The 20,328-nt window shown below is 43.6% G+C and overlaps 1 protein-coding gene across 4 annotated transcripts in view; it reads right to left on the reverse strand.

The window, feature by feature from the left end:
* The window catches only part of MCTP1 (multiple C2 and transmembrane domain containing 1), a gene marked incomplete at both ends in the record, with an annotated part of 537,186 nt that extends 527,955 nt beyond the window's left edge, over positions 1-9,231 (reverse strand). For all 4 annotated transcript variants that reach the window (XM_082650521.1, XM_082650520.1, XM_082650519.1 and 1 more), the window contains one exon: positions 8,512-9,231. In XM_082650521.1, coding sequence (XP_082506647.1) covers positions 8,512-9,231 — 720 coding nt within the window. The remainder of the gene's footprint in view (positions 1-8,511) is intronic.
* Positions 9,232-20,328: the final 11,097 nt, after the last annotated feature.

The following is a 20,328-nucleotide window of genomic DNA, read 5'->3' on the forward strand; positions in this document are numbered from 1 at the left end:
ACATGTGCTCTAATTTATTCCTTTCACTCTCCCTTTTCCTGAAGGTTCAGCTACATCCCTGGTCTTAATAAATCTTTCCATCTCCCCATCCCCAAGGTCAGTCACCTGCCCAACATCAGGCTCTCACGGGACTTGAGAGGCCTTGGCCTCCGAGTGGTCGCCTGCCCCTGCTGCCAACTTCACCCTTCCGAGGCTCACGTGCCCCTGTCTCCCCTGCTCAAATGCCTCCGGGGGTCCCTCTGCCTCCCTAGATACGCTCCTCAACCCCCAGAGATCCCAGACCTTCAGCTGTACCTTCATTTTCCTCTACCCCACCCCACACCCTAGGCTTCAGTCCCACTAGTGATACCCCATTTCTTGAATACATAGGGCACTTGTTCGCCTCTGTGCCTATGGCAATATTCTTTCCTCCATCTCCCCGTGTCCGAATCCTAAGCACACTTCAAAACAAGGCAGAGGCCATCGGGTGGCAACACTCTCAAATTGCTGCCCCCCAGCCTACTCCTTACCTGCATCCACACCCGCACCATCCCTTCCATCTGCAAGGGAGAGGATCCTTCTTCCACTGACGCTACCATTCCCCTGGTCTCTGGGACCCACCCCCACCTGAGTCCTTAAGGCCTTCATCCATCAATTAACCTCCGTTCTCCTTTAACTTCAATTTCTCCCCCTCCACAAGCGCCGACTCATCAACCCACTCAGGTGATATCCATTAAAAAAAAACAAATTCCATACATGTGTGTCAGCATACCGTATGATACAGCAGAAACTAACACACCATTGTAAAGCAATTATACTCCAGTAAAAATGTTAAAAAAAAAACAAAAAACAAAAACCTGCCCATGATCCCATCCCAGCATGGTTCTCGTGTTCTCATCACCACTTTCTTTGATCCCTTGTGGAGAGCCAAACTGCTTGGCCACTCTCTCTGTCCCCACCTCATCTTTCCACGCACCCTCCAACCCGCCGCATTCCGTCTTCCATCCCACCACTCCTGATGCTGTTATTCTGTGAAATGTACTGACACCTACTACGTCCAGATAACATTCATCTAGCACTGGGAGGGGAGAGGAGAAATCAAACATGAGCTTTCTGAGTCAGAAGTTCAAGCTGATAGCTAAAGTCAGCCCAGAGATATATTTTATTTGGTCTGTGTTGCGTTTTTCTAAAAATCAATTCTTTGTCAAAAATTCAAGATTCTGGAGACTTCATGCAAAAATCTGGATTTTTTTGGCTTCTGTTAAAGAATCTAGAAACCCTGGCAGCACTGCTTTCACTGCATGATAATAATCAGCTGGAGTTGAGAAGCAGCTGCCCCTCGAATGAGGCACCAGCTTCCTCGCTCACCACGGGCCCCATCAAACCTTTGCTCATTTTCTTTATTTTGATGGCCCCTGTGGGTAATGGAGTTTGAACACCTGCTCTAGATCAGTGCTGGCCAACAGAAATAAAAATGTGGCACATATATAATTTAAAATTTTCTAGCAGCCACCTTTTTAAATGAAAAGGAGTGGGTGAAATTAACTTTAATAATATATTTTACTTAATCCAATATACCCACAATACTATTTCAACACACAAGCAACATAAAAAATTAGTAATAAGATATTTTACTTCCTCTTCTTTGAGCTAAGGCTTCAAAATGTGGTGTGCGCTTTATGCTTTCCACCCATCTCAACGTGAACTAGCCACTTTTCCAGTGCTCGGCAGCCAGTGGCTCTGCCATATGGGACAGCACAACTCCAGATGCTTAATGGTCAGTTACAAAACTCGTCTTGCAATCAGAAAGAGAGACGATATTAAGGAGGAAGAGAAAGCAAGCAGGACGAAGGAAAAGGGTGATGATGTCCAAGAGCAGACATGGTGAGAGTTTGAAAATAGGAGAAGAGGAAGTAGGGACACAGAGACAACGACCAGCTCTGGGCCAGTCCTCCAAGGGAAGAAACGCCCTGTATAGGCAAATGCAGTCGACAGGCAATGCAGATTTTCTGGAGGAGTCTTTGGTGTTCTAAAAATAGGCTCAGCATTAGACAGGTAGTCACTATGAAAAGCAACTGACCAACCGTCTGAACCCCAGTTCACACACTTGGCAACAGAATGAGTCAGGCTAGTAAGGGCAGGATTCTTGATCAAGATTGGGGTTTTAATCTAGTTAAAGTAAATGGGTTTGAGGAGAAGTGCAAGGAAGCAGGCAGGAAAGTATCTTGAGCTTAGATCCAAGGAGAGTTCAAGGCTCAGAGATCATGAGTGAGGACATGTCAACAGGTGTTGGTGATCCAGGTGTCGGGGTACGATCTCATAGGCCAGACAAGGAAACGTGGGTGCAAAACAGATACCTGGAATCGGAGACCAGTAACAAGAAATGCATCCTTGAGCCAGAGACCTCGGAAGCAGAAATCACTCTTCCATCCCCCACGTGAGCACAATATGGTGGTCAAATCCGCCCTTTATGCCCTCAGACATGAACCAGAATTAAAGGAAAGCCATGCCAGCAACTGGGAGAAGAGGGGAATGTCAACTACATTTGCCAGGCATAAAAGGACTTGGAAACAAGAAGGCAAGAACATCATTACATGACCATAAAGTGATTTTGAAACTTTTCCAAGAGAACTTATCTCTGAACAGCTCCAGCCCACCCATTCATCCCTTCGTTCATTCAGCAACCATTTATTGAGTAGTCTTCCCCGATCCAGTTTACAATGCTGATTAAATAGGTCCACTGTACGTACTAAGGCTTGCCGAATTCTACTCTAGCAGTGCAAAATACAGTGAGATTGCTAATACTGAAGGAGCCTCTCTAAATAAAACCCATGTGATCAAGAGGATGCATTGATCCTAAAATGTCCAGAGTCCCATTTGCCTATCATGTGTCATAATTTTCCAGATTGGCTAGGGCCCAAGAGAATGGGAAATAAGGCTGACATAAAATATCTCAAACAGATTTCATAGGAAAATTGTTCTCTCAAGAAGGTAGTATGCAGGACTTTAAAATCTCATTATATTGAAAATGCAGTTTTCATGTTGCTTGCACTCAGACTAATATTAAATAGGAGTACTTGGGACACTGGGGAAATTGTGGCCTGCTATTCTGCTGAAAAAACCTTTCTAATGATAAGAAACTGGTATACATTGGAGAGGGAAACATATTTGCGTACAATCCTGAATTGTTGAGGTACAGTAATCACTTTCCACACGTGATTTATAAAAAGCAATGTAAATTAGAAGAAAAGGTTGACAATGACAAAGAAATCAAGATAGCACATAAAGTTCACCATGCAGGGAAAAAAAATGATATTTTCAATGGTAGTTGACAAATCAAAATTCACAAATAAAGACAGTAAAGATTATTTGGCAAGTGAAAAAAAGGACTTGAGGAAGAGTGCCTCACACCTTTGAATAATTAACTTTATAGGAAGATAAGCTTATCATAAATAGGTATGCGTTATACTGTAATTTTATGAAAACAAGCGAGCTTACCTAAAGAAAGTTAAGACAATATCTGTTTCATTCACATAAAACAACCCCCCGCCCCAAAAGCCAGTATTCACAAAAATGGCTCTCAGATATCAAGAGATAAGTTCAGAGATAAGTTCTCTTGGAAAAGTTTCAAAATCACTTTATGGTCATGTAATGATGTTCTTGCCTTCTTGTTTCCAAGTCCTTTTATTTAGGATGCTTGGTTTGTTGAGGCAGGGAAATATATAGTTTTTAGTAAGTTTTCCAGCAAAATAAAAAGTTCAAAGCAAAAAAGTTTCAGATTTCAAAAAATTAATTTCTGCTTATCTAAAATAGATGTCTGCTACGATACTGTAAGTAACGATGATTTAACTAAAAAATGCATTACCCTAACTTGTGAATCTGCAGATTTTCTCAATGCTTATAATGTTATCTACACATACTTTTTTACTCTTCATCAGTCTAGAGTTGGCAAACGTTCTGATAATCCTTATGAGCAAAGAAATCATACTACATGTTTCCTTGTGGTGCCAAAGACATATTATTAACCTTTAATCTTGTGAAATCATCCCATATTTCCGAACAATGGGGCAACAGAAAAAAAGGGGGAATATTTGTCCTACTTTCTTTATGAATCTGTTAAATTTATTTTATTCCTCCAAGTATGTATTCTCATGTTTATGATAATGTGCACATATTTTCCAAAAGTTACATAAGATTTTTTCATTACTGTGTGAAGCTGTGATGTCACCAGTACTGCCTGGGTTAATTTTAGGCTACTTTTGCCACCACTGCAAGGAAAATAATTTACATCCTCAATGAAAAGGACCATCAAAGCCCCTGTTAATTGTTTTCAACACCCACCTACTTGTAACGGTGGCAGTGGCAAAAGTTTAATATACCTTTCAAAAATAATAACAGCACACAATTGCTAGTGCCTACTGAGACAGGTTTCAAGCCAATTTCAAACATCTACCTCATAACAGTTGCATTTATACAGTATCCACAGCTCTACGCAGATCCACCAGATACACCTGATAGTAATTAAAAGTTACTGGAAACAATTCCACTCCAAAGTAAACCTATCACTCTGTTTATGCCCTTTCTCTGGAACAACCTGATGTCCCAATATTTCTCAAGAATGCAATCACACATCAAACTTTACACGCTGCTCCAAAATGTTCTAAGATCTCACCCTCACTCTCTCACTTGCAAAAGCTTTGAAAAAGCTACTAACACTCCTTTTAGGAGCTTACTTTTTAGATTACTGGGGAATTTTTAGTGGTTTTAATGATTTACATTAGGAATATTTTTAAAACTTGTGCCTTCCCCAAGACTAAGTTAGGTTCTTTGAAGTAAGATTAAAGACACCTGAAAAATAAATAGCAAAAATTACCCAAATCACATTTTTAATAGTTTTTGAAAATACAGGCTTTCTTTAAAAGATCAGATAATTAATAAAGCAATATTTACTTCATGTCTAGACTTAATCTTAGAAAATATCTTCCACTTTTTTGGGGGGCTTTCATATGTGTTTTAGGAATTTTATCCCAATGAATGGATATTCCTATCATACCCTGAATATTTTATCCACTTTTTTTCAAAATCATTTTTGCTCCTCGATGACAGCAATTTTAACAAAATGAATTTGAAAAAAAACAACAAAGGTTTAACATTCATAAACACTACACACTTTTGTTAAAACACTTAAAAAATGCAACATATTCATTCCTAACTCTTTATCTTAACGGAATTTCTGATTCTAGCAAAGTATAATTTTAGTAACTCATCAAGATAGAATACATAAAATTGGCACATTTTTGATATGCACACAAATTGAGAATGCATCTTTCCCAACTGCGTTGCAGAAAATGAAATGCATCTGGTATGACAATATGGCCCAGCACGTGAACTAGAATCAGTGGGAAGAACGGGGTTTCTTTTTTTTTTCAAAGCAGAACATTTTAAATAATGCACATGGCCCAACAGCAAGGCATTATTAAGTCTATTAAACTGTCATTCAAAGGTATATTTGGCTACAGAAAACATAATAGCAAGAGGGCTGACAGGGGCATAGGAGGTAGAATGGTTTGTTTAGTTGTAATTATTATACTTCAGTGACTTCCAAATCTCTTTCCCTAGCAGTCCAAAATGATTTTTTTGGTTTTGCTTACTATCTCCACTCAGTGTCAGTGTATGTGCCCATATGTTGTTGTGTCCTCGTGCTCGGCTGGGCAGTGGAGAGGTGGGGAGTGTGTTGGAGAACATGGCTGATGCCAGGATCAAGCAGAGAACAAGAGAAAATGTGAGCAATTTGCCTCATTTTGCAACGAATTTTCTTTCTTCCTTGAGAGAAAGTGCTTTTTATCTAGGCGATCTGAAGATGGATTTAATGTTTTTAGCATCTTTTCTTTTTATGTGTTCCCATCTGTGCTTATGAACTGTGAATAAAACTGAAATCTGCATGTGCTACGAGCTTCCTCCCCATGCCCAAGTATCTTCAGCAATGAGGTGTTAGGAGAGCAAGGAAAGATCTCTGAGACATGCAGGAAGCTCGGAAGGGTGCTGCCGAGTTACACCTACTCCTGGACACCTTAGAGAGTCCTCTTCCAGTTCCAGATTCCAACTCCATTTCTTTCTTCTCTCCATTCAGAGAGGTGAGCCAGACTCCTTGAGTTGGGCAAAGAGGCATTTAGAGGACTGAGGAATCCTCTGTTGTGCATTAGTGACAGAGAGCTGCTGAAAACTGGATTTGTGACTCGTAACGGAGAAAACTGTCCACTTCTCAGGGCACAAGGCTTCCTGAGCAGCAGATGCAGGCAATCAACAATAAAGCATCAGGGCTTATTTTCCTGCCTACACTCCACTTTTCACCTACTCTTGGAAAGATATTTTAGCTTTTGTATTCCTCCTATGACTTCATTGAAATGCTGGTTCTTTATAATGAGAAGCTTCTTTAGAACTACAGACAGTATGATCAATAATGTCATTTGTAAATGTGATATAAAAGATATGCAACAATGCATTACAGAGAACAAAGAACAAATTAATTCACCTAATCCATCACAGAACTGATTCTAGGAATCCAGAATGTATGTAAACTTGCAAGTATTAATCAATAGGACTGAAGTTATCTCAGAGACATAGAAAGTTCTAAAAGTTGTCAAACCTAGCTGTAGCGATGGAAAAACATTGTGGAGAATGACAAAAACTCTCTCTGTCATATATTAACCATGTGACCTTGGAAAGATTATTTAATTTCTCTGAGCATTGATTTCCTAATGCATAAAATAGCAACAAGAACTTCTATCATGTAGGGCAGCTATGAGGATTAAATCACGGAAGTGCCCAACATATAGTGAAGGCACACACAATAATGTTTGTTTAGTATCCTCTCAAAAAAGGTTTTTTGGTCTTTTGTATACAAAATTTATATTTACATAGCAGTTTTTCAAATAAAGATTGATAGTGTCTGAAAACGTTTGGGTAAAAATGAATATAAAGATTAATTCTGAATTCTCTGCTTTCACTGTGAAAATATCTTGGTTCAGTGAACTGCAAAGTTATTTACTAAGTTAACATTTGCAGCAATATGATCTCTGCCTTCCAAACTAATTCAGTTCTTATTTTTTATCATTCTTGATCATCAAAGTTAATAAAAACAAGTGTAAGCAAGTACCCCAGCTCTAAAATTCTTGTACATTAGGATTAGGTACACACTCAAATATAAATATTTTTAAAATATATAGTATTCACCTACACTGAATTTAAACAATCTTTTTAAAACCACTTTTTACCTCATTTTGGAACCAGAAACAGGAGTTCTAGTCAATTCTCTTTCAAGATAAAAGGAAAGATAGGTTTATTTAGGCTTTTTGTCAGTATTATTTCTGCCTATGCTTCTGAGAATAACTGTAACCTTTTACTAAACCATCAGGTGTTTTCTAGAGCATTAGTAACATCAGGTTACTGCAAGCAATTGTGTTTATTAAACAACAAAACATACTAGTATTCTGGTTTACTTTCTGAAATTACACTAATAAATTAGCCAATAAACTATAAACATTTTCAAGTGAAATCCCATCTATTCCCATATCTTACCCTTCAACGCATGGCCTCATGGTTTTTGTGACCCAACTTTTAATCTAATTAAAGTTTTAATGTATATATCATTAACCTAACAATTAATCAGAGTCAAAATAATTAGAATTTAAACAAAATAAGATGTATTGGCAGAAAAGAGTTCTTTAGGTCTCTGGCAGAATGGAACTTTCAAAATATTTGCTGGCATTAACACGATTTGATAAAAATTTACAAAAGGAGAACATCGCCTCTACAAAACCGAGGGAGTAAAAGCTGCCGCTCAGTGGAACGCTTTACAGATCTTACAGGTACATTTTTACTTGACTCTTCCCTGACCAGAGAGTCAACATCACGTCTACAGCAGAATAATTTAAACGCAACTACTTCAGATGACTATCAAAACAAAAAAGGCCATAGGAACATCGGTTTAACTCGGAAGCGACACTCACGCTATTTGTTAAGCAGCGATCCACTCGCAGCAGAAAGTTTTGAGAAGGGAGGGCTGGAAGATGAACAGACTTCTGCCTAAAGGGTTTCCCCAAGACATGACCTCACGTTTGCCATTAATTCACCTCCTCGCATTTCTAATTTTCCCTGCAAGTTGTTGGGTTTGCTTGTTTTTCTTTTGACAAGATGAGACTTAGCTGGACAGTCCTTTTAGGAGATCTCCAAAAAGTACCCATTTTGTGTCTAACTTTATTCCTCTCCTATTTGGCTACAATTAATACTTCCACTTTCATCGGCAACTGGGAAAGCTACTCAAACAGCTTCTAGCAGTAGGTATTATTTCTGTCAAAAGTAAAGTCAGAGCGCAAGTCAGTACTCTACTAAGCAGGAGCGGGACGTTTTCTTTCCACTGCTTGAACTTGGTAGCACCCCTACCCCGCCAGCAACTCCCGGGGTCTCGATCGCCCACAGCTGGAGGCGTGGCCCCGCGCACCTAGGCTCGGGCCGCGCCCACCTGTCACTCACCCGTCTGCTGCCGCGCGCCTCGCCCTTCGTGGTTCGCGGCTCTGCTCGGCTCCGTGCTGGCTCAGCTCGAGGCGGCGGCGGCGGCTCCAGCAGCTGCTCCAAGCAGGCGGTGCCTGGCAGGGAGGAACTCTTCTGATGGCACAAGTGCGCCGCGGTGCCCCGACGCCGTGCACCCTCATCTCGGGCGCGGTCCCCCCTCGGGGGCGGCTGGGGTGAGGAGGACAGGGAGGATGAGGCAGAGGACGAAGAGCAAGCTGAGTCCGGAGAGCGTCCGCCAGGAGGCGTCACTCCGGCTGCTCCGGCGGCTGCCACCGGGCCCCTGCCCGCGGGAAGCAAATGCTCGCGGATCCGGCGGCGCAGCGTTGACCCCTGCTCCGCTCTGCTCGCACCCTCGGGCTCGAGAGGCTCCGGCGAGGAGCAGCACAGGTTGGGCTGGGAGGAGGAAAAGACGCGGTCCAGCACATGCTTCCGTTTCTTGAAGCCGCTCCACCTGCTGCCCGCGCCACCCAAGCCGGCCAGTGCGTCCCGCCTACCCCCCGGGGGTGGCGGGGAGGGCGACGGGGTGTCCGCAGTGCGGCGCTCGGGTACCCCCGCGCGCCCGCCCCAGCCGCCCTTGCTCTTGCCCACCCCTAGCTGCAGGTTCTTCCAGAGCCGGGCCTGGAAGGAAGAGGACGCCGCCGCAGGCTCGGGCGAGCCCGCCGCGGCAGCCGGGGGCTCCATCCTTCACCCCCTGCTCCTCCGCTCCCCTCCTCCTTCTTCTCCGTCCGCTCCGGCTGCGCCTCCTCCCGGAGCCCCGCGGTGGCAGCGACGACGGCGGACGCAGCAGCAGAAGCCGGGAGTGACCGGCGGCTTCAGGCCAGAGCGGGGAAAAGACGCCGCCGCCGCCGAGGCTCTCCGGCCGCGGGACTCCGGCGCTGCCTCTTCCTCCCGCACCCGCGGGGGTGGGCTGGCGCTGTAGCCAAATCTCGGCCGCCGCAAAGTTTCTAGCTCCGCGCTCCGCGGCTCCAGTCCACTGGAGTCCCCCAGGCCGCGCCCTGGCCCCTTCTCCTCTGTGGCTCCGGGCTCGGGACGCTACACGCACCGGGCGTGCGTTTCCAGCTGCGCCTGGGACCGCACCCGACGCTCTCCGGGCAGCACCTGTCAGCGGCGGCGAGGGTGGCTGCCTCCGAACTGGGCGCGCGTGCGACTCACACAACAGGGATGATCGGGCTGAAGACACTCGGCGCGCCCCGGGACCATCCTCCAGCTCCTGGGTGGGAGGACGCGCTGGCGAGAGCCGGGTGGAGCTGGTTAGGGACCAGAGCCAGGCTGCCACCCAGGATCCGACCACTGTTACCCACGCAGCTAGCTCCGGGCCGGCCGCTAGACTCGCCCTCCGGCAATCATCCTAGGTCCGACGAAGTGAGCTCGAGTGGAGATTATGCGCCTTCAGTGGGTCCTGCGAAGCGCCCAGTGTCCACACCAAGAGGTGAAGCTGACCGAGTTCTGAGGCTGAACGCCGCTGCCCCCGCCCCGCTGCCCGGCCTGGGCCCAAGACCAGAGTTCGATTTCTTCTGTCTTGACTTCATCCTGATCCGCCCCTCCCCGCTCTTTGCTTGTGCCGTTAGTTTCTCTTGTAATCCGGGTTTAGAGGTTTCCGGAGTCTGACAATAAAGCCAGCCCTCAAGTTGCAGGGAGTTGACCGTGTCCGAAGACATGGAGGATGCGCACTGCCTCTGACCCCGTTCCAAACGCAGAGTACCTTGTTCTTTTCACTCAAGTGCGTTTTCCTTTGGTTACGTGCAAAGCAAATGGGAAAGGCTCATTTAGACTTTGTTTCTCCCGAAATCTACTGCTCCCAGGGTCTTCTGATTCTACTGAGAGCCTCTTGAATGGCAGGTGACACAATGCCCCTTCTCAACTCCACTGCCTTCCACACCCCAAAATGTGGAAAACTCAGAAGAGCTTTGGCACCGTATTGTCTAATTCCAATCTCATCCAGCTGGCAGTATGCTCTGGATATGTTACCAACCTCTTTAAGTTTTTTATTCTTCTATTTTTCCTTTATAACAAATACTTAACAAATATTTATTGAGCACCTACTATATGTAATCATTTATTTGTGTCGGGCCATATGATAGGCTCTGAGGATGCAGCTGTGAGCAAGGCGGAGAGGGCCCCACCCTCATGGAGCCCATGTTCCAGTGGGAGAATCAAACAGAATTTCTAATGGTGAAATGTCCCACGGAGAAAATAAAACAGGAGATCACACAGAGCGGCTGTGGAGGTGGGGTTGCCAGGTAGATTGCAGGACAGCCAATTAAATTTGAGTTTCAAATAAACAAGGAATGAATAATGTTTGAGTATATGTATGTCCCAAACGTTGCACAAGACATACCAAAATACTCTTTGTTGTTTATCTGAAATTCAGATTTTACAGAGTGTTTTGTATTTTTATTTGCTATATCTGACAACCCCATACAGAAGGTTTTTTGGTGTTTTTTTTTTTTTAACATTATGTGTATGGGAGAGTCTCTCCGCGAAGCTAAAATTTAAGTTGAGACTTAATGAGGACAAAACAGCCATTGAAGGATCTGATTACAGCATTCCAGGCAGAAGGAACAGCAGGTACAAAGGCCCCAAGGCAGGAAGCAGCTTGGCTGGGCCTGTTCAAGGACAGACGGAACCACTCCAAATAATGTGGAGAAAGGTGGGTAGAGCTGGAAAGAGATGGAAGGGAAGAAGTGAGCAGGGTCCTTGTGGGTTGGCTCCTATAGCCATAGTAAGAGCTTAGGTCTCCTGTAAGTGAAATGGGGAGCCATGTGGAGGGTTTTTGGGGGGGGTTTTGGGGGTTTTTTTGGGGTTTTTTGCGGTATGCGGGCCTCTCACCATTGTGGCCTCTCCCGTTGCGGAGCACAGGCTCCGGACACGCAGGCTCAGTGGCCATGGCTCACAGTCCCAGCCGCTCTGCGGCATGTGGGATCTTCCCGGACTGGGGCACGAACCCGTGTCCCCTGCATCGGCAGGCGGACTCTGAACCACTGCGCCACCAGGGAAGCCCTGGAGGGTTTTTAAGCATGAGGGTGATATGATATGCCCTACCTCACAGGGCTGTTTTAAGGATTAAGTGAAAAACGACTTCACTCAGTGCCCGAGGCTTTTCCACACTAGAGAGTCACACTGAAAATATCACAACCATTAAAAATTACCTCAATATAGAGCTACTCTGATAGCCCGGAAAAGAAACTGTTACATCCAGAAGGCTTCTCTGCAGCATAGGAAAAATATTTTGTTACTAGTTTTTCTAGGATGTCATAAATGAAAGCACAGAGAAGATAAGTAAAGAGATAAATGATTACTATAGCAAATTGAGAAGAAATGATCATTGCTTCTTACCAAAACTCTATAAATAGGTCGTTTGTCAGATTTTTTCACAAGGAGCCATGGACCCATGGAGATAACTCTACACAATTCAACCTTATGTTCATATAGTCTTTAATGATACATTTAATGGCCTTTTGTAGCTTTATGTTTTCATTTTTCTCTTCTACCTAATTTTGCCTTGGACATACTAACTCTGAGATTTTGGATTCTGAAATCTACAATCCCAAGTAACACTTATCCATCAATGTGAATTCATTTATAGAACTGGTGAGAGCATATGAAACTTCCTAAATATCTGAAATGGATTATAAATTGAGAGGCTGCCCTACAAATTGTGTATTACATAAAATTGCACTAGATATGGTCCTTGCCATCAAATGTCTTGTTATATTTAAGAAAAGATACTTATAAAAAAACTCTACAACACCAGGGGACAGTGAATGGTACCAAGTGATCACTAAGGGAATACAGAAGAGTCAAGAATCACTTCTGGCTTGACTGATCAAGGAAGATTTGTTGGAGACATCATCTGAGCTAAGATCTTTAACAGGTGACAGAATACACCAAGAAGATAGATTGCCACCTGCAAAGGAAAGCAAAATTCAGGGCACATAGCAAGACTTCAGTAAAGGTTAGCTATTCCTTCATGACAATTTACTAAGCATCTTAAATATTTATAGAGCATCTATTGCTTGAATGAATATGAAATTAATATATGCATCACACATTGATATACAAGAGGCTGGGAAGGTGACAGATAAGGTCATATTTGAGTAGGAACTCAAGGAAGTGAGGGAGGGTACCAAGTAGTGAATCTAAGGGCAAATTTTTCCAGGAAAAGGGAGCGTTAAATGCAAAGAGGCTGAAACAGGGACATGCTCAGCTTGAGGAAGAGCAAGAAAGACAAAATAGTTGGAACAGAGAGCAAGAGGGGATGGGAGGAGAAGGTGTTGAGAGACGCTAAGGGCCAGATCACGGAGGACTCTGTGGTCAACAGTGAGGACTTTGGGCTTGGTTGGGATGGGAAGTCACTGGGGAGCTTGAGTAGAGTTTCTCTGTGATCCAACTTTCATTTTAAAAGACTCACTCTGGGGACTACTCTGGGGGTTCCCTGGTGGCACAGTGGTTGAGAGTCCGCCTGCCGATGCAGAAGACACGGGTTCGTGCCCCGGTCCGGGAAGATCCCACATGCCGTGGAGTGGCTGGGCCCGTGAGCCATGGTCGCTGAGCCTGCACGTCCGGAGCCTGTGCTCCGCAATGGGAGAGGCCACAACAGTGAGAGGCCCGCGTACCACAAAAAATAATAATAATAATTAAAAAAATAAAAGACTCACTCTGGCCCCTAGGCAATAAAGTGCAGGGAGGGAATGGGTGGGAACAGACCTTGGGTAGGACCATCACTATAAATATATATGTAAGGGACAATGGTGGCTTTGACAGAGGTGGTAGGTGAGAAGTGGTTAAAGTGGTGAAATTCTAGATACACAATGTTTTGAAGATAGAACTGAGACAACTAGCCATAGTTTGGATGTGGGGTGCTCAAGCATAATGCTAAATGGTTTGTGTCCTTTACCATATGTAATCTTCACAGCAACCCCATTTTATAGACGAAGGAACCAAGTATGAGGCATGTTAAGTGATCTTACAAAGTCACTCACTGAGTAATCAGCAGATCCCAAGTCTACAAGATTCCAAAGCCACAGAACTTATTTAATTTTAAATGTATGCATAAATAAATAGAATAAAATAATTGAAAGAGGCCTCAAAATAGGCAGTGATCCATGTCCTTACCTTGGGTGAGCAACAAGACCGTCTTGGGCAGAACCACAACTTCCACTTGATGAGATCAAGGACATAAGTGCAGGCCCTAAAACAACGTTTCTGGGACTAATTGAGTTAAAGGCCAACTAAATGGCACTTACAGAACCCTCTCATCAGTGGAGCCTTGGCTGCAGTCCCAGCTCATGGCACTGGGCCAGATGCCTTCAGGCCGTCATGTTCTCTCTCAGTCTCTGAAGTGGGGACAATAATATCTATTGGGCTGACCCACCTCACAAGGACCCAACAAAAAGCCAAATGGAGGCAGCATTTCTGAAGAGGAAAGCCTGTCCACAAGAGAGAAGTTATCACCACATTGTAACCAAAACCAAGAAAAGCTACCAGACGGACTTGTTCCTCCTCACATGGAAAATCCTTGCCTGTGTGGAAAGAAGCACTTTGAACCCTTCAAAACCAAGAAGCCAGTTGTCACAATTCCACATGTTGAGATGGCTGCTGACTATACAGTCAACTTAACAGAATAAATTCCCGTTCGGGCATAAACAAGTTTTCATTTCTTCCTTGAAAGTTTTCTCAAAGTTCTCAAAAGCAGTTTAATGTTAGGTAACTTCAGAGGAGCTGTTTCTGTTTATTCTGTTTAACGTAAGCCACTTCCTATTTTCATCTTAACCAGGGTGGTAAACAATTCTAGAGTCCTAGACCAAGAGATGTTCTGGAATTTCTGTGTGGGAAGGACATAGGATTGTCTATGCAGCTTACATTAGAGAGGGGGGAATTGAAGCTATGCTTGCATAATTTTTAAAAACTCACTTGTCCATATAAAAGAAGAGAAGAAGGGGTTATTGGAGATTTGCAGGGAGCCAAAGCCTCCCCTGCCCGCCTCTCAGTGCCAGTTCTGTGCTACACAATGTCAGAAGACATGGACATGGGCTTGGTGCTGCATCTGAAGGCTCTGTCACCACAGGCAGCCCTTGGAGCCTCCGTTTTTCACTAGTAAAATGAAAAAAAAAAATAAAAGAACTAGTTTCCCTCTAAGGTCCCTTTCAGCTTAAAGATGATGTAAGCTTCTGAAACAAATCTCCAGTGTAGGATACGATCCATCTACTCGTGCCTGGTCTGATTTCCTACTTTCCGTGGTGATACAAAGACAGGTACTACTGGATGGGCGTGTAGATAACCCCCTTTGACAGATGCACACTATTATATATAGAATGAATAAATATCAAGGTCCTATTGTATAGCACAGGGAGCTATAGTCAATATCTTGTAATAAACCATAATGGAAGAGAATATGAAAAATTATATATATATCTGAATATACATATATATGTATATGTATATCTGAATCACTTTGCTGTAAACCAGAAACTAACACAACATTGTAAATCAACTATACTTCAATTAAAAAAAAAGGAAAAAAATACCTTTGAATATATACCCTGCTGCAGAAGCTGTTAGGGCCCTACTCCTATCCCTTAGGCCTCAGCACTTCAATGAAGGTATCTGATCTCTCCACCTGAAGGCTGTCTTCCAAATTGCATCCCTTCTCCCTCCAAGTGCCTGGAACAGCCCTCAACCAATGAGTGCTGGCATTGATGTGCCGGTGTTTCAATAACTCAGAGGCAGGGACTCTATACTGCTCCCAGTTCCAGTGCCCTTTTTACTGGTTGGCTTGAAACATGCCCCTTCTCAGCTTCCTTTTGTTCCTGTTTCACATGCCCCCTACCCTACCGCTGGTCCCTGTGCCTCATCAATAAACTGCTTGCATTTGAATCCTTGTTGCCAACTTAGCTTCTGGGGGACCCAAAGTAAGGCACATTATAGAGACATTTCCAACTCTAGCCAATGAGGTTCCCAATTTGAGCACTCTATGAGAATAAAAGTAATGTCCTCCAGCAAGATTCCTTTGGGTCATACAATTCTCTTTTAAAGACTAGAAAGACATAAGTTATCCCAGAGCCTATAGTCTACCCCTGAAAGTGAGACCCCTTGAGAACCAGAGTATTCATCTATGATTTACCTCCTTGATATGGTCCACTGACCTCCTAGAGTAGACGCCTAAGTATTACGCACTGGAAAATTATTCGCAACTGATCATGATCATTCTATCCCTTTTCTCAGACCTGTAACCATTCCTGGAAACTATAAGAGTGTATTACTTGGGACTGGATTCAACTGTGAGTAACACATAAACCTTAAGTGTGTTCAATAAGCCTGAAGGTCATCATCCAAACCTAGTATGGCATTTCTTCTATCCTGTTGCTCCACCACACATGCCTACCATTCCCCAAGTCACTGTAAATTCCAAGATCGTCAGTGGAGCTTCTGCCATGACAGTCACCTTCCAGCCAGCAAACAGGAGGAAAGGGTGAAGAAGAACATGCCTCTTGCTTTAAAGTTACTTCCCAACTCTTCTAATAGCCCGAGGGTTAGAACTTCAGCACATGGCCATGCCTAGCCATAAATCTTTATTCTGGGCAGTTATGTGCCCAGCTAAAAATCTGGATTTTGTTACTGAGGAAAAAGGAGAAGGTGAATATGGGGGGACAACAAGCAGACTCTGACACAGAGGAGCAGTCATTTGAGGGCTTCTTCACTCACAAGGAAGAAGCACACAAGAAATGATCTCTTTATCTACACGTTTTGGTGTTTGGTGCGATGGCTGGAACTGCCGCAGCCATTTTGTTATGAAACTGAGGGTGAAGCGAACACCCAAGTTAGCAGAGAAGAGAGATGGAAAACAACCTCGACGCTTGAGGATGTCATTGAGCTACAGAATCAGTCAACCTGAGGCCTTTCTTAACCCTGATACTATTATTATGTAATTATCCATTTATTATTCATTAGAAAGTTAATTTATCTAGGTTTTTAGCTAGTTTTAGCCGAATTTTATATTAGTTTCTTATTGTTGTCACAACGAATTACCATAAATTTAGCTGCTTAAAACAACACCCACTTGTTACCTCACAGTGTCTGTGGGTCAGAAGTCCGGGCATGGGGTGGTTCAGCTGCTTCCTCAGCTTCAGCTCTCCCAAGACCGAAATCAAGGTGTTGGCAGGAGTGCACTCCTTTCTGGAGGCTCCAGAGAAGAATCTGCTTCTAAACTCATTCAGATTGTTGGCTGAATTAAGTTCTACGGACTTGCAGATCTGAGGTTGCTGTTTCCTTGCTGGTTTTCCACAGGAACGAGGGGCAGTGGTCATACTAAGCTTCTAGAGACTGCCCACATCCTTGACTCCTGGCCCTCTTCCCTGTCTTCAAAGCCAACAAGGACAAATTGAGTCCTTCTCACACTTCCAGTCTCTCAGACCTCACCCTCTGCTTCATCTCTCTTACTGACTCCTCTGCTGTCTTCTAGTTTTAAAGGCTCATGTGATCACATTAGGCCCACCTGAGTAACCCAGGATAATGTCCCTATATTAAGGTCAGTTGATTAGAAAACTTAATTACATCTACAAAGTCCCTCCCCACCTGTACCTATACTAGCATTCTACTGAGTAACTAGGGACAGGAATCTTGAGGGGACATCTTTAAAATCCTGCGTACCACCAGTTTCCTAGAGCCCAAAGCATCCTGATTGACACATCCTCATTGTAGACCAGAAAAAAGGCTACATCTCCCCAGATTGCCTCATTCACAGTGGGGTATTAAACCCAGAGGAACTGGCTCAGATTTACAAAGTAACAGAATGAAGACTGACATTCATCAATGATAAGAACACTAAGAGACTAGCTAAACAGGGCAGACCTTTCATCTTTGCTGTGTTATTTTGACTCTGGCCCTTTTGCTAATTAGACTCATACTTCTCCCCTATTTTCTTCTAACATAATGCTTTCCAGGTTGCAACCAGTTTTTAGTTTATTTCGAATCCAATCCCCCAACTCACACATTTTCCCCTAAGTGAGATAAAATGGTTATTTAAGAAATATACATTATTGATTTCAAACCGGTGCCTGAAAATTTAACTGCCTTTCTGGCAAGCCCTGTTTAAAAATGCCTGCCTAAAAAATGCACAGGCAAGAACTAAGTAGATGAAATTTTTGATTTTTTTTTAATAAAGCAGGGTTTTCTTTTTATTTATTTATTTATCTATCTATCTATCTTTGGCTGTGTTGGGTCTTCGTTGCTGCGCACGAGCTTTCTCTAGTTGTGGCGAGCGGGGGCTACTCTTCGTTGCAGTGTGCGGGCTTGTCATTGCGGTGGCTTCTCTTGTTGCAGACTACGGGCTCTAGGTGCGCAGGCTTCAGTAGTTGCAGCGCATGGGCTTAGTAGTTGTGGCTCGCGGGCTCTAGCGCGCAGGTTCAGTAGCCGTGGCACATGGGCTTGGTTGCTCTGCGGCATGTGGGATCTTCCCGGATCAGGAATCGAACCCGTGTTCCCTGCATTGGCAGGCGGATTCTTAATCACTAAACCACCAGGGAAGCCCTTTTGTATGGTTTTATTCTGAACTGAACTTTCCTCTGAATCACATAGGGGAAGTAGGAAAATGGAAGGAAAAATGGAGTTACTAAATGTCTATAAACATCCTTAGAAAAATTAAATCAAGTACAATGTCTTTTATGAAGAAAATTACCTTAAATGAAACTCAGTTGGCTAAAATATATTTCTCAGACCCTGATTTGTAGCCTGTAAGTCCATCCCCCGTGTTTGTTCTTAATCTTGACTTCTGCCATCATCCACAGTTAAACCTCTAAATTCTGGTCATGCAGTTATATAGAAAGTACAGGTATGTTTTCCCCCTTCAATTGAACACCTGCGAAATCAAGATATGAGGGGACTTAGCCCAGGCCTCATGTAAAGTCAGTGGTGGAACCAGTGAGATCATTACAGGTAGCAACACCTTTTAGGGGACCTTAGGTGTAATCCATCCTTACTCCCCACCACCCCCAGTATTTGTGGATCTATTTCTCATTCAATTCTACAATTCAGCAGATGGGATCTCACCACAGTGTAACCACTCCAAGATCGAGAATTGTTTGTCTCTGTCAGGATATATCAGACAATAGCCTGAACTCCGAAGACATCAGGTCTGGCCTTGCACAGACTTGGCTCAGGCTGGACAGCAGTGCCTGGGAACTTGGTGCTTTTCCCCAAGCATCGGGTTAAGAAACTAATTTGAGGTGGAAATATTGCTGCCAAAAATAAACAAAATGGTATTCATCATTTACTGGGGCTGTCATCTATAAATAGGACCTCTGAGCAGTGATGAGGTTTGATATATGGCAAGAGGGCTAGGGACGTGTAGGGACAGTTTCTCATTGCAAACAGCAGTGCACTGGGATCAAAAATCAGTCCTGCTAACTTTTGTGCAGATAAGAAGAAAAATATAGTCTCCTTTATGTTTTCTGTAATGAATCTGGTTTTCCTTTAGAGTAACGCCACTCAACCAGAGGTTAATGGAGAAAAAAATAACAAAATATTCAACCCAATTTTAACACTCATCAAGATTGAATCCTTTTGAGAATCCCTTTAGAAAATGCCCACAGTCTTCTTGGGACAAAACGTTTGTCTCTCAAGGGAGCCTTCTCTTCCAACTCTTCCTAAGAAGGTATCTTCGGTGGATGCAGAAAGGGTGTGATTTTCCACGTCTTCGTGAAAGCAGGAAAGAGTGTTTGAAGGCGGTGTCATCTGCCTTTTCTGCTCTGGGGGTGATGCCTCTTGTCCACCGGGTTTTCCTGCTAACAATCCTAAGCAAGTCTGTGCTTACACGATCTGGTCTCTCCCACCAGAATCAGAGCCCAGAGAAGCTCCCAGATGACTCGACCTGCCCTTGGCTCTCACTGGCTGGGGCCCCTGACATCTATCTGTACATCCCTTATCCAGCCTGGACCCAACTATCCATACTAAGCCTTTGCTGGGAGTACATCTAGGCCCACTGGCTCTCAACTCAGTACCCACAACATTAAAAAATAAGGTAGGCTCAGAAAAGCTGAACGTCAGGGCCTCCTCCTGCCAGCTACAGAGAGCCGCCTAGTTTTTGTTAATGTTGCTACACCCTAAATTGGTTTGCAACAGCTCTGTCCTCTGGGAGTAAATAGTTGGAACTCTTGCTCTTGTCTCTCCCTCTCTCTCTGTATCTCCCCTGCCTTTCCTCCATCCTTGTGGACTGGCCTTTGGTACCCAGACAGGATAGGCTTATCAGTCAGGGTTACGGTAGGAAATAGATGGCACCCTCAAATAAGGAAATTTAAATATAAACTTAATAAATTTAATTATCTTCAAATGTGTGGCAAGGTTTAGAGCAGTGGCTCTCAGAATGTGGTCAGGAGACCTGAGATCCTTTCAGGCCAAAACTATTTTCTCAATAATTCTAAGATGTCTTGTGCCTTTTTCAGTCTCTCACAAGTGTCCAGTGGGGTTTCCCAGAGGCTACATAACATGTAATATTCACAAACAAAGGACATCATAAACAAAGTAAAAGGTAAAAAAAACAAATGGGGGGAAACATTTGTAAAATATATAATAGGCAAGAGATCAAAATGCAGAAATTATAAAGAACTCCTTAAACTGGTAAGAAAAAGACAAACAACTCAACAGAAAAATAGGCAAAAGACATGAACAGGAAATTCACAAAAGAAAAATATTAATAGCAAAAAAAAAAAGTGCAAACTTAAACCCCACTAAGATACAGTTTTTTTAATTTATTATAGAGATGAGTAAAATATAAAATTGCTT

The sequence above is a fragment of the Grampus griseus genome (assembly GCF_964374135.1).
Source record: "Grampus griseus genome assembly, chromosome: 3".
In the NCBI taxonomy this organism is placed as follows: Eukaryota; Metazoa; Chordata; class Mammalia; order Artiodactyla; family Delphinidae; genus Grampus; species Grampus griseus.